Genomic DNA, 12,834 nt, shown 5'->3' with positions numbered 1-12,834 from the left:
GAATCCAACATCCTGTACCCGCTTTGGCTGGCTCAGCCTGTACCGTATACGCATATCTAGCGCGGATGTCGCCTGCTCGGAGACATCTCGCCGAACGCAAGTCTCTAAGGCGTTTTGAGAAGGCAAACAAATTCAAAGCATGGCCATCTCTTTTTGCTGTTGATGCTCGTTGATTGAATGAATGTCGGACCCAAGCGAGATGGCCCCTGGGGTGGCTGTCGGCACGTGCGGGGGTCGCTGACCATCTTGTCGCTAGCGCGCTGGTTCTTCCCGTGCCTCTGCCCAGTAAGCTCTCATTCATCTCATCTTGAGTTTGCGACACGCGATGCCCCAGCCTATTGTATGTGAGCCCGTCTTCTCGAGCTTCCTGGAACGCGTCGGCCTCGCCACCCGTTACGTGACGGCTGCGCCCACAAGTGGATAGTGTGGGAGCGGAAGCGTCGATCGGCCCAGCCTCCTGAACCCAAGCACCATTGACGAACCGTCGCCCAGACATCGAAATCGTATCGAGCTAATGGGCAGGTCTTGTCAAGCATTGAAGTTTGCTGATATTATAACCGGAGAGGAACAAGGTAATGGGCAACTGTCGTGGCCTTTATCCACGCAAGCGCGCCAATCTGCCGCGCACATCATTGTTCAATGCTGTCTCTCGGCTTCCCAGCTATGACCATGCGCAAGGCTCAAAGGCGTACTCAGCGCGGATTTGGTGGAGGTAAAGCACGAGGCGACCTACAGGGGAATCATTGAGTATGCATTGGCGCAGCCACAACTGGGCAATGCTGAGACGTGAGTGAACCTCGCCCCTTTGCTGCACCGCAGTAGGCTCACTGGAATATAAACTCCAATCGGACTGCTCTTGACATGTAATTAGTAATTAGGCTTCGAGAAAATGGAAGGACTTTCGGTCGCTGCGAATGGTATTTTCGATGAACTACTTCATTATCTTTTACTGACAGCATTCAGGCCTCGCTGTCATATCTGTGGCTTTTCAACTTACCGAAGCGTGTATCAAACTTTACACGTTTTGGGAGACAGTCGAAGATGCTCCTCGGGAGATCATTGCGATCAAGGAAGATCTTCGCTTCCTGATCTCAGTCTTCCAGCGAGTCGAATCAAATGGCAACAATCTTGGCGGTTGTCTAGCAGAAGGTGTACAACATTGCCGGGCCAAGATTGCAGTAAGCGAATCGGTTTGGGGACGCAAGCTGTAACTAATCATTCCAGGATCTGACTCTCATTGTTGAAAGATTCGATGGTGGTCTTTCATCGCTGTCGAGGCGGCAACGTGTACGTACGGCTTTCAAAGCTGCCCTTCACAGCAAACATATCCAACGATTCCGTGACTCGTTAAACGACACAAAGTCGACACTTACACTGGCTATGGCCCACGAAAGGTATGACGCAATTGCATGCATGCAAATAGTGGTTCGCTAAACACACATATGTAGCGTGATTCAAGCTCGCTCTTCCCGTCTTCCGACAAGAGTGAAAGTGTTTGGAGAGATCGGTACACATGGTACTTCTAAAGCCGTTCGAGAAGGCCAACTTCGTTTGCCCGGGATCGAGGACGCGTCTAGCTGGACAACGGTGCAAGGTATTCCGTCGAAATTCGTTGGCCAGCGTTCCCTCCGCAGTATGACGTCTTCATTCACGACGAACGCACTACAGCCTTCACGTAAAATGCCAACGGAGCGCCTCTCGATCAATCATGAGGCACAGGAGCTCATGTTGCACTTCATCGCACAGACTGCAGTCACCACATTCGAACCGACATCGCTGGACATCTATTCACAAGACGGCTATACGATCGATGAATGCGGACAGCTGAGGGCCAAGACTTTTGTCTATGCCGAGAAACTGCGGTATCACGTAAATCACCATGTCTCAGTCTTCCGCACTGCACTTGGGTGTGCTTGGCTACGCACGACGAACATACACCACGGCAACAGGTATTTCAAGAGATCTAGGAAGTCCCAGATCATCAGATCGCTGATTCTATACCCCACAAAATGGCAACAGTACATGGGCATGCAGAGTGGCCTAGAAGCTGTCGTAGCATCCGGAGGTCGGAGCTGGCTCTTTAATTGTAACATAACAGTAACTCGCCCGGTCTCCGATGACTCACTCATCTTCGAGCTCTGCCGTACCGGTCAGACTCGTGCTGTCGAAGCACTTTTGGAGAGAGGAATGGCAAGCGTAGTAGACACGAGCCCTAAAGGATGGAAGCCACTGCACGTAAGACACTGCTCCTGTGTGAAAAGTTGTTCAAGTATGCTGACTTGGCCAGTTTGCCGCCGCAGCAGGTCACGTCGAGCTCTGTGCTTTGCTAATAAAGGCAGGCGCCGACAAGTCCGCACTGGTATACGAAGGGCCTTCTGACGCGATCTTGTAGGTGCCCAGTGTCAAATGACGAAACCGCTGCTAAGGAAAACAGATCACCAGTATCACTCTTCGTAGCATCTTGTACCGATGAGCAGGCTGATGTCAAGATCGCCATGCTCAGACTCTTCTTTGAATGCATCGACATATCAGACACTGAAGGCGACGGTTGGTGTGTCCACGACTGGCTCAAGAGAGCATATGCAAGGGAACGAGTTCCAATCTCGCGAAACAGTATCACGTGGCTACTTCATCTTACTTTGAATGAGCAATACGTCGAATTTAGCGTGCGCAATGTCTGGTCCGCCCTGCAACACGCGATGAGATCTGTTCTCAACCATGCGCGTCACAACAACTACCTTGAGCAAATTCTCGGTCTTTCTAGCGAAGAGCGTCTGGAGATCAGCAAGAGACACCTACACGCTATGGGCTCTTGGCTCGCTCTACGTGTAATCGGCCGAGTGGTCCTACCAATGGCAGTGAACGCCGGCGCCTTCCTACAGATGAAGGGCTTTGATTGGATGGAGGACAACCTCACACATAAGCAATACCTGCAAGCACTGCCTAGTATCTACTCGGCTTGGTGTAGCGCAGTGTTGGACTGCATTGAGCAGCTGGAAGTGTACATGCGCGAAGAGCTCGATGACTATCTACGCCGAATGGGCATGAAACGAAGGACCTTCATCTGTGTGCTGACTCAGGCCAAGGATATCCCTCACGGCTCTGGAAAGTCATCAAGAACTGCATGCACTCACTGCGGAGACGACTACGGTCCATTTGCTGGCGGTCTGGTCGAACCTGCGCGCATAGCCGTCACAGAATGCGTCAAATCCGGTCACAACTCCAGCTGTGTATGCGACACGATCCAAAAAGGCACGACGATGTTAGAAGAGCTTCAGGACTTTACCGGGATGCTTCAAACGGACGATACCGACGATGACACGCAATCGGATGACGAGTTCTTCGACGCCCAGCCGCACGTTTTCAACGATACCGACCTCCAAACCAATCCTACATCAAATATGTTCACCGATATAGCGACTTTGCTTTACAGCGCTCAAGGCCGGATCTGGCTCGGTCAACACTCAATCGGGGAGCGTCTTTGCTCGACCTGCCTCCTTCTCAAGGAGAAGTACATCGGCGAAGATGGCCTGTCTGCTGACTTTCCGCCTATGCCGAGGAGTTTCGAAGGCCTGCGCGTGAAGTGGTGAGCGTGCGCAACCCATTGTAGATTATTTTTCAGACGCTTTTCATGACACATGTGTATTTACATTGCTTTTCGTCGACTTTTGATGGCACGCTCTAGTTGAACACAACAGTCTTCTGACCGTTCAAGAACACCCTCTTCTCGCTCCACCACTTGACTGCCGCAGCCAAAACCTGGCTCTCGACATTACTACCCTCCTCGACCAACTCCTTGGGACTCAACGCATGGTCGACCCTCGCAACGCGCTGTTCGATGATCGGTCCCTCGTCCAGATCCGCAGTAACGAAATGCGCGGTCGCACCGATAATCTTGACACCACGCTCGTAGGCCTGATGGTAAGGTTTCGCGCCCTTGAACGAAGGCAAGAAAGAGTGATGAATGTTGATAATCTTGCCCGACATCTCCGTGCACAGGCGCGGTGAGAGGACCTGCATGTAGCGCGCCAGAACAACAAGGTCGATATTATGTTGCTTAATCAAATCCAGAATCTGCGTCTCCTGCTTCTCCTTGGTGTCCTTGGTTACAGGAAGGTGATGGAACTCAATGCCATTGTTCTTTGCCAGCTCCGCGAACTCGGGGTGGTTGGACACAATAATCGGGACTTCGACTTTGAGTTGGCCAGACTTGACGCGGAACAAGAGGTCGTTGAGGCAGTGACCGATTTTGGATACCATGATGAGGACTTTGGGCTTGGAGTCTACCCGTTGGATCTGGTATGTCATACTCATTTCCGAAGCGAGCTTCTTCATGCTTTCTTGCAGCGCGGATACATCTGCTGCATGGCCGAAATGCACACGCATAAAGAACTTCTTGGAGTCTGGGTCGGAGAATTGCTGGAGATCGAGAATGGTGAGGTTTTCCTTGGCCAGTAGACCCGTGACGGCGTACACAATGCCAGCCTTATCCGGGCATGAGAGCGTGAGGTAGTGATCGTCGCCTGCCATTTTGGATGTTGAAATCCGTTCTTTGGAGCCGAGTTGTTGAAGTCGCGGTACGGAGGTTGCTATGAATCGCCTGCTGCTCAATTGCAATGATGACTGTTTTGTCGAAAATTTGGGAACTAGGTTTTGCCGGTTTCGGAAAGCGTCGTTTGGTGGGTTTATGGACGGCCGGGCCGTGATTGCGCGGGTTGATGTGTGGAGTGACCGTGTGCAGGTGCGCGCTGGTCGGAGAAACATGTCGATGACAATTGGATCTTTTTTTGTGAGATCTGAGCGCGGAATGGCGTTTTCTTGATGCCGTGCTTGACATCTGCGGCTTGGGTGTAGTTGCCGGAATCGGCCGGCGATCTAGCCTCGTCGCTTACCAGTTGAGCCACCAGTTCGTGGGGATGCCGGTACCAAACTTCAAGTTTCTGCTTGCATCGTGTGGAGAAAAGCACATATCGTGCCAAGGGCTCAAGAAATGAGATAGATGTGGCGGAAAAGGCAAGGCTCACACGATCATGCCTCCTTCCGTCATCCTGCACCGAACGATGGTTCTGCTAACGTGGCCACCCACAGAATGCTCATATTGCTTTTATATAACCGATATGCTTCTCCGCCCATCTAATTAGATCGATATCTTCATCCGCTCGAATGCATCCACGAACTCGGTGTAGTCCCAGACGTCTTCGTCTTCAAGAACGAACCGCGAACCCGCATATTCATCTCTCGAGAGCCCAGGCGAAGGCACCATCTCGAGATGCACAATCCGACGCAGTCGCTCGTTCTCCCAAGGACACATTTGACCCATCCAACTAGCAACCAGATCGACACGCTGCTCTCTAGTTTTGTTGGCCACATCAAAGAAAGCAGGTTTCCAAACCTCCTCACGCGGTGGCTTCAGTGAGTACGTCAGCGTGTCTAGGTATGGGAAGTGCTCCAATATAGCCTCGCTGCTACGCAATATCTTAGGCCAAAACCTCCTCTTCCAGCAATAGCTCACATGCTCGAGAGACTTGTCGAAGATGCCGCGAGGACTTGCTTCGGTCACAATGTGCCGTACCAAACACCGATTGGCGGAACCCACGTCGATGTTGCCCAGCGCCCAGAAAGAAAAAACGTTCGACCCGTAGAAAACAGGGCTGCTTTCTGCCCGCAGCTGTCGACACGTCCTTATGAGTGCTACCGGGATCTGGCCGCTGCATAAGGGTTGTGGTTCAATCGGACCTTCGCCGCCATGTCGGATGTTCAGCACTCTCATCACCGGCCGAACTGCGAAGGGGTCGCGCGAGTAGACGAGAACCGCGCCTTTGATGCTGAAGGCGAACTCGTAGATCATGTCGCGAAGTTCGCGCGGTAAGTCCAGAAACCCAACTTTGGACGCATCTTCTTTCTGAGATGCCGCCCAGGGTATCGATGCGTTTGGCTGTGGTTGTTAGCATGCGAAGGCCCAGGGGGTCGCGACTGAGGGCACACACCGTTGACGCCATCTTCGACCACCGTACGTGCGACAGACAGAATCAAAATTCCGAGAATGAATTTCAGAATATCTTACTACCAAAATGACGGACTTGCGACATGATATGCTCTAGGATAATGACACGCAGGATGCGTAGACTAACCAAATCGGATACGAAAGGGCGGGGCTCTAATCCTCGCTTTCCGTGTCATTCATCCGAATCAATAGTTTGCTTTGGTCTTACGCGCGTACCGCACGCATACCTCCTGGGTAGGTTCTCACCTGCGACCAGAAGCGACGTTGTCATGGTCGCGGTCATCCTTCTTACATACTGTTGCGCATGACCGGCCAACCCGCCCTACGTCGGGCTCTACCACCATTACACGTCTGCGGTGAGAACGGAGAAGTATAAAATACGCATCGTTACTCTTCTTCTCTTCCTTTCTTCCCCTGAGAAGTCTTTTGATTCATATGTTCCAAAAACCATATGATGTGCATTTTCAAAACACGGTATAACATTGCAATGTGCGGTGCCCTCCAGCCGGCAAAATCTTCACGGGGAGTAGCTCACAATGAAATGGTCCATGTAAGGCTTCTCCATCTCGCCTTGCCTTTCTCCCTCCTCGATCTTGCATCATCACTTCTAACAAAATATCGAAATCATGAAAAATACGATTCATGTTGTGCTTTCGGCCGAGTTCTTCAAAACCATCAATTGCATCTTCATGTTTTGTCTGCGCAACAAAAACACAGGAAACAATGTCATAAACCAAAAAGCCCGACCTCCCGCAAGCATGCTGTGCTCTGGATCCACCTCCGGTCTGTGACATATAAAAAGCTTGCCTTCCACTCTTCCTCTCACTCTTCAACCTCTCTTCCCTTCTGCTTTGTTTTCCAAAAGATGTTCGACTTCAATAACATGTGTTCGCTCTTCTCTTTCCAAAATGAACAGGCTAAGAATCCATGAGCACTTCCTTCCCTCTTCCGTCAAAAGCCAACTTCCAACACATTACCTCCAAAAGTCTGTGAGCATGTCAACATGAGTATCTGTCGTGTCCCTGTTCGGCGTTTACTCCAAGGACGAGGCATCCAATACTGTTCATGAAAAAGCCCTGGCTTTCAAAATGGAAGTACATCCACCTATGTGTTGCCGCGACCCGTCGACTGGCACAAAAGTCAATGCAGTAATTCAAAACCACATTCTTCACACTTATGGAAAGACGTTCAACAAAATCAGGCTATAGAGAGACATGAGCTTCTGTGCAGAGCTTGGGCTGTCATTCGAACGGGTGTAGTAGTCCGGGTATGACGTCCTCGCGGAATTCTGATCAGGCTACCGCCTCGTTTGCTATGAGGGTCCTGGACGGGTATATAATGAGGTAGATTATCACTGAGTCTCCTTCTCTCTACATCGTGCTCAAAAAAAGGGGAAAACTAAAAATGAGTCGGATCAATCCTATGGCACCGGTCGACTTGTTTGGTTGTGACCTGTACTTAGCCATCATGCGTATTGGTGATGATCAGCATCATCGTTCAAAAAGCATTGCAACTCTGAGAATTCCATGTGTTATTGCTTCATTTGTTTTGAGCATTATATCTTCCGCCGACTATACGCCCAGTACGCTTTCATGGGCAGCTTCCAGTCGACCTTCCTCAGATTCGCATCAAAGATGTCAAAGTCCACTCCTTGTAACCTATCCAGCCAAGACTGTGTCGCTATGCTCGGCATAAAGACCCCGAATGCTTGTTCTACCTCCGCCAATTGTGCCTCCTGCCCTGTGTTCATCTGCTGTGCGCTGTACTGATGTTCCTCCTCGTTCTGGTGTTCGAAGTCGTGGCCGAGTGTGCCTTCGGATCGTAGCTTCGACAGCATCTCGCGGGCGGTGATGAGGTGGTCGTTCGCGCGTGTCGCGACGGTGAAGATGGCGTCGCGGAGACCGGGGGCAGAAGCGCCTTGTCGGAAGACGTCTTCTTCGCGGACGTTGGCTTCGGCCATTACGTCGAGTGGGAGGAGCACGGCGCCTTGTGTGGGCCCTGATTGCCCGGTCATGGAGTTGCTAGTGCCTAGTGGCTGCTGTGGGGGGAACGCGATGAGCGGGATGCCTCGTAGTACGGCTGCGATGCCCATGGCCTTGCCGATATGCGATGCGACGTGGTCGGTGGTGAGCGAGGCCTGGGGCAGCGCTGACAGCGTCAGATACAACATGGTCGAGTATGTATTCTCCGCATAGCTTTCCAGTGCGCTCAACGTGGGATACGGTGGGTTCCCTAGATATTGTTCTCTCGTGTTGATGATGCGATGGAACCAGTTCTTGCTCAGTCGCGCCTTCCCACCAGATCGCTCATGCAAATCCTCAGCTGCTCGTGCCAATAAGATGGCGACTGGCTCTTTCGGAGGTGTACCGGCTAGCGCTTTCGTGACGGTATCTCTCCAGAATTGCATGCGCATCATGCCAATTGTGGGTGTGCTCGTAGTGTCGGCGACGCGGGCGACATCGACATTGAATGCGCGAATCGCGAGGTAGGCATCTCGGGAGGATTGCGGTATGAAGGTTTGAAGGACATGTGAGGGCGCATCGTATGTTCTGCCATTTCGTTAGTGTGCGACAGAAGAGAGTTGCCGTTATGAAGCTACCTGACTAGATTCGCGCAGTAAGCACGTGCGCGTGCAATCTCATCTTCTGAGGGGCGAGCAGCATTTTGCAGTCGTGGCGAGGTGTGAAATTGCCTCCGTCGTGGTCTTGGGTAGGTGTGTATGCGCCGAGAGGGAGCTATGCGGAGCCTCGGAGGCGGCATTGAAAACTTTTGAGAAGACGAAAACTACTGTACAGAGCGAAGATGCATGTGTTTGCGCAATCTGGGGGAGGCGCAATTGCTCGTAAGGCACAAAGAGTGCACGGCGACTGGTGGGTTGTATGACGCTATTACGTCGATCACCCGCAGTCGCCACGTGAAAGCGCGTCGACGCGACTGGACGAATTGGGCGCATGCGAGGAAAGCGCAACACCAACACGCACAACACAACACCATGGAGTCACCACACCCAGACGAGAGACCCGTCAAGAAGCGCCGATTCTTCGTAGAAGACTCCTCCCCTACTCAGCCGGAGTCGAAACCCATCGAGCCTCCCCCTTCGTCGCCGCCACTACACGCCGCAGATACACCAGACGAAAGCAATGGCAATGAGGAAGAAGCCGATTTCGGGAGTTTCGACGTGGGGATGCTCCAGGCGGTTGTTGGAGAACTCTCTCATACGGTACTGCAGAAGCTGAAAGATGTCAGTGGAAGCAATGTAGAACGAGGTATGCCAGTAAGTGTGAGGTTGTAGTTGCATGGCTGACAAGGTGTAGCAATCAACCTCTACTTGGACGGCTCATGGAGCAAGATGCACTCACCGTCCCCCGCACCCGTCTTCAAATCCGGTCGACAGCCGATTCAGATGACGATAGCGAAAACCCTCAATCGAACCGAATCCGAAATATCGAACGCGTCCGCACCAGGCTCAGGCACCTCCACACCCACAATACTGCGAGAGATGCCCAGTAAGCGCTACATTGGCTCGTTTGGTGTCGTAGGCTTTGCTACCAAGAGCGGATCTCAGCTGAAGCACGACGAAAAGATACGCATCGAGCGCACCAAGCCACAACCCAAACTCAACAAGGCAAAGAAGGTCATCAAACTCTCGAAACCGGATATCGTAGTCCGGTTCATGAATGAGCGTGGGGCCGAAGTCGGCAGGTTGGACAACGACTCAGCAGCATGGGTATCTGTGCTACTCGACCAGAAAGTGTGCTCTTTCGACGGCTCGGTTGTCTACACGCCCGATAAAATACGCACAGGCGATACCATATACCTACAGCTACGAGCTTTTTTCGTTCGCGCAGCATTCGATTCGCGTAAATTTGCCAAACCTGACAACAACCGAGAAATCAATCTGTTCGAAGAGAAGGAATCATCCGACGAGCGAGACCTTCGGTTACGCCAAGTTGGTCTTGTGAAGCTCTTCGATAACATCAATCTCCAACCAACCCGCGAAAACGAAGAGACGGCGAAGCACAAGCGACAGGGTCTATTACAGGCAGCAGAGAGCGAGGAGAAGAAAGGCGATAAGCCGAAGCCGAAGAACGGAACATCCTCCACGCCTGCGACGTCTACCAACCCCACATCCTCTCCGCCACCCGACGATGCCGAAGAAGGAGAAGAGCTGGAACAAGATCAACTGGATTCACTATACAAGAAGGCGCAGTCTTTTGACTTCGACACCCCAACCATGGAGCCAGCAAGCACCTTCCGCATGGACTTGCGCAAGTATCAGAAGCAGGCGCTCTTTTGGATGGTCAGCAAAGAAAGGAATGAGTCGATAGAGGACAAGGAGACCTCGATGCATCCCTTGTGGGAAGAATACCCGTGGCCAACTCACGATGCAGACAATCAGCCAATACCGACCATCGAAGACCAGACCATGTTCTATGTCAATCCCTACTCTGGCGAGCTCTCACTGGAGTTCCCGAAACAAGAGCAGAACTGCCTTGGCGGTATACTCGCTGATGAGATGGGTCTGGGCAAGACCATTGAGATGCTCAGCTTGATCCATACAAATAGGACAGAAGTTGACGAGGATGCTTTGGCGACGCGGAAGGCTCTTCCCCGGTTGCAAAAGCTCAGTGCCGAAGTTGAGCCTGCGCCATACACCACACTCGTCATAGCACCCATGTCATTGCTAGCACAATGGCACAGCGAAGCTGAGAAGGCGTCCAAAGAAGGTACACTGAAGGCCATGCTCTATTATGGCTCAGAGAAGGCTGTGAATCTTCAGAAGCTATGTTGCGCATCGAACGGCGCTAATGCGCCCAACGTTATCATAACGAGCTACGGCACAGTTCTGTCAGAGTATAACCAGGTGGTTGCACAGGAAGGGAACCGTGGCTCGCATGGTGGTATCTTCTCGCTCGAATACTTCCGCATCATCCTCGACGAAGCGCACTATATCAAGAACCGACAGTCGAAAACAGCGAAAGCATGTTACGAGCTCAGTGCAAAGCATCGATGGGCGCTTACAGGAACACCGATTGTCAACCGCTTGGAAGATCTATTCAGTCTAGTCCGCTTCCTCAAGGTCGAGCCGTGGGCGAACTTCTCATTCTGGAAGACATTCATCACCGTACCATTTGAATCAGGCGACTTTGTGCGTGCCTTGAACGTGGTACAGACAGTACTAGAGCCACTGGTGCTTCGTCGAACGAAGGACATGAAGACACCCGATGGTGAAGCGCTGGTACCACTGCCCCCTCGGACAATCGAAGTTGAGAAGATCGTGCTGTCACAGGACGAGCGGGATGTGTACGATCACATCTTTCTGCGCGCAAAAAGTCTGGTCAATGCTAATGCAGAAGCCGGCACGCTCATGAAGTCCTATACAACCATCTTCGCGCAAATTCTACGACTACGGCAATCATGCTGCCATCCTGTCCTGACTCGCAATCGCAACCTTGTCGCTGATGAAGAAGATGCCTCGTTGGCATCGGATCTTGCTAATGGATTGGCGGATGATATGGATCTTTCCTCTCTAATTGAACGTTTCACTGCCGAGGGCGACCAAGATGTCAACAGGTTCGGCGCACATGTCTTGAAACAGATCCAAGACGAATCTGCGGCCGAATGTCCAATTTGCTCCGAAGAACCCATGATTGAGCAAGCAGTCACTGGCTGTTGGCACTCAGCCTGCAAAGAATGCTTACTAAGTTATATAGCCCATCAGCGCGACAAGAACGAGATACCACGCTGTTGGAACTGCCGCGAACCCATCAACGCGCGCGACGTCTTCGAAGTCATCCGGCACGACAATGTCACTGAAGGAGACGAAGATAATCACGCTTTCCGCGCAGCAGACGCACCGCCTACTTCCACACAAACACCACGTATCAGCCTGCGTCGCATCGGCGTCACCGGCTCCGCCAAAACCCAAGCCCTGTTGGGCCATCTGAAGAAAACCCGCAAAGAAGAAAAGGGCGCGAAAACAGTCGTCTTCTCGCAATTCACATCTTTCCTCGACCTCATCGAACCCGCTTTGACCCGCGACCACATCCCCTTCCTCCGCTTCGACGGCTCCATCAGCCAGAAAGTGCGCGCTCAGATCCTCACCGAGTTCACCACTTCCCCGAAACCATACGTCCTACTTCTGAGTTTGAGAGCAGGCGGTGTAGGTCTGAACTTGACCTGCGCAAACAAAGTCTTCATGATGGATCCGTGGTGGAGTTTTGCCGTCGAGGCCCAGGCTATCGATCGTGTGCACCGTATGGGTCAGGAGAGGGAGGTTAAGGTCGTGCGGTTTTGTGTGGAGGGGAGTATCGAGGAGAAGATGCTTAGGATACAGGAGAGGAAGAAGTTTATGTAAGTGGAACGCGTGTTGCCAAGTGTGAAGGTTGGGTGCTAACGTTTCGCAGTGCGAGTTCGCTGGGTATGATGAGTGATGAGGAGAAGAGGGTGCAGAGGATCGAGGATATCAAGGAGTTGTTGAGCTAGATGGAAGCGGTCTGGCGGCTATTGGCAGGGTACTGAGTGAGTCGATGATTACATGCGATATACCCTTGATCGGTAAGACTACGACATAGAATAGGAAATCATGACAACCTGGCACCGCCATCGTAAGACCCAGTCGCGATGTGTGGGTGGGCGGATTCCACGCTACTGCCTCATCGTGCCTTCCCAAAGCTCCCGCAACCCTCCTGCCCACGCCTGCCACCACCATCAGCGACTGCCACAACACACCCAGATGACGCGTAGGAGCTCTCGCATCAGGCCATGACGCTTCCGCATCGCCGCACACATTTCCCACAATATTGCATGCCACCAGCATCTACATATGC

At 52.2% G+C, this 12,834-nt stretch overlaps 5 protein-coding genes across 5 annotated transcripts; 2 read left to right on the top strand and 3 right to left on the bottom strand.

The window, feature by feature from the left end:
• Positions 1-2,699: 2,699 nt before the first annotated feature.
• J4E85_003474 (uncharacterized protein) lies at positions 2,700-3,590 on the top strand (the record flags this gene model as incomplete). The annotated part of the gene is made up of 1 exon (XM_051467742.1): positions 2,700-3,590. One exon carries the CDS (start codon positions 2,700-2,702, stop codon positions 3,588-3,590), a length of 891 nt encoding a protein of 296 aa, XP_051328901.1.
• A 91-nt stretch (positions 3,591-3,681) lies between these two features.
• On the bottom strand, positions 3,682-4,530 carry J4E85_003473 (uncharacterized protein; the record flags this gene model as incomplete). Its single annotated transcript, XM_051467741.1, has 1 exon — positions 3,682-4,530. The coding sequence occupies one exon, from the start codon at positions 4,528-4,530 to the stop codon at positions 3,682-3,684; it is 849 nt and encodes a 282-aa protein (XP_051328900.1).
• A 607-nt stretch (positions 4,531-5,137) lies between these two features.
• On the bottom strand, positions 5,138-5,999 carry J4E85_003472 (uncharacterized protein; the record flags this gene model as incomplete). Its single annotated transcript, XM_051467740.1, has 2 exons — positions 5,138-5,935; positions 5,988-5,999. 2 exons carry the CDS (start codon positions 5,997-5,999, stop codon positions 5,138-5,140), a joined length of 810 nt encoding a protein of 269 aa, XP_051328899.1.
• Positions 6,000-7,559: 1,560 nt separating this feature from the next.
• Positions 7,560-8,764, bottom strand: J4E85_003471 (uncharacterized protein; the record flags this gene model as incomplete). Its single annotated transcript, XM_051467739.1, has 2 exons — positions 7,560-8,553; positions 8,604-8,764. The coding sequence occupies 2 exons, from the start codon at positions 8,762-8,764 to the stop codon at positions 7,560-7,562; spliced, it is 1,155 nt and encodes a 384-aa protein (XP_051328898.1).
• A 232-nt stretch (positions 8,765-8,996) lies between these two features.
• Positions 8,997-12,490, top strand: J4E85_003470 (uncharacterized protein; the record flags this gene model as incomplete). The annotated part of the gene is made up of 3 exons (XM_051467738.1): positions 8,997-9,270; positions 9,319-12,358; positions 12,412-12,490. The coding sequence occupies 3 exons, from the start codon at positions 8,997-8,999 to the stop codon at positions 12,488-12,490; spliced, it is 3,393 nt and encodes a 1,130-aa protein (XP_051328897.1).
• Positions 12,491-12,834: the final 344 nt, after the last annotated feature.

Source organism: Alternaria conjuncta (genome assembly GCF_024043145.1).
Source record: "Alternaria conjuncta strain BMP 0040 chromosome Unknown scaffold_4, whole genome shotgun sequence".
Lineage (NCBI taxonomy): Eukaryota > Fungi > Ascomycota > Dothideomycetes > Pleosporales > Pleosporaceae > Alternaria > Alternaria conjuncta.
The sequence above is the reverse complement of the archived record's forward strand: the minus strand, read 5'-3'. Positions and strand labels throughout refer to the sequence as shown.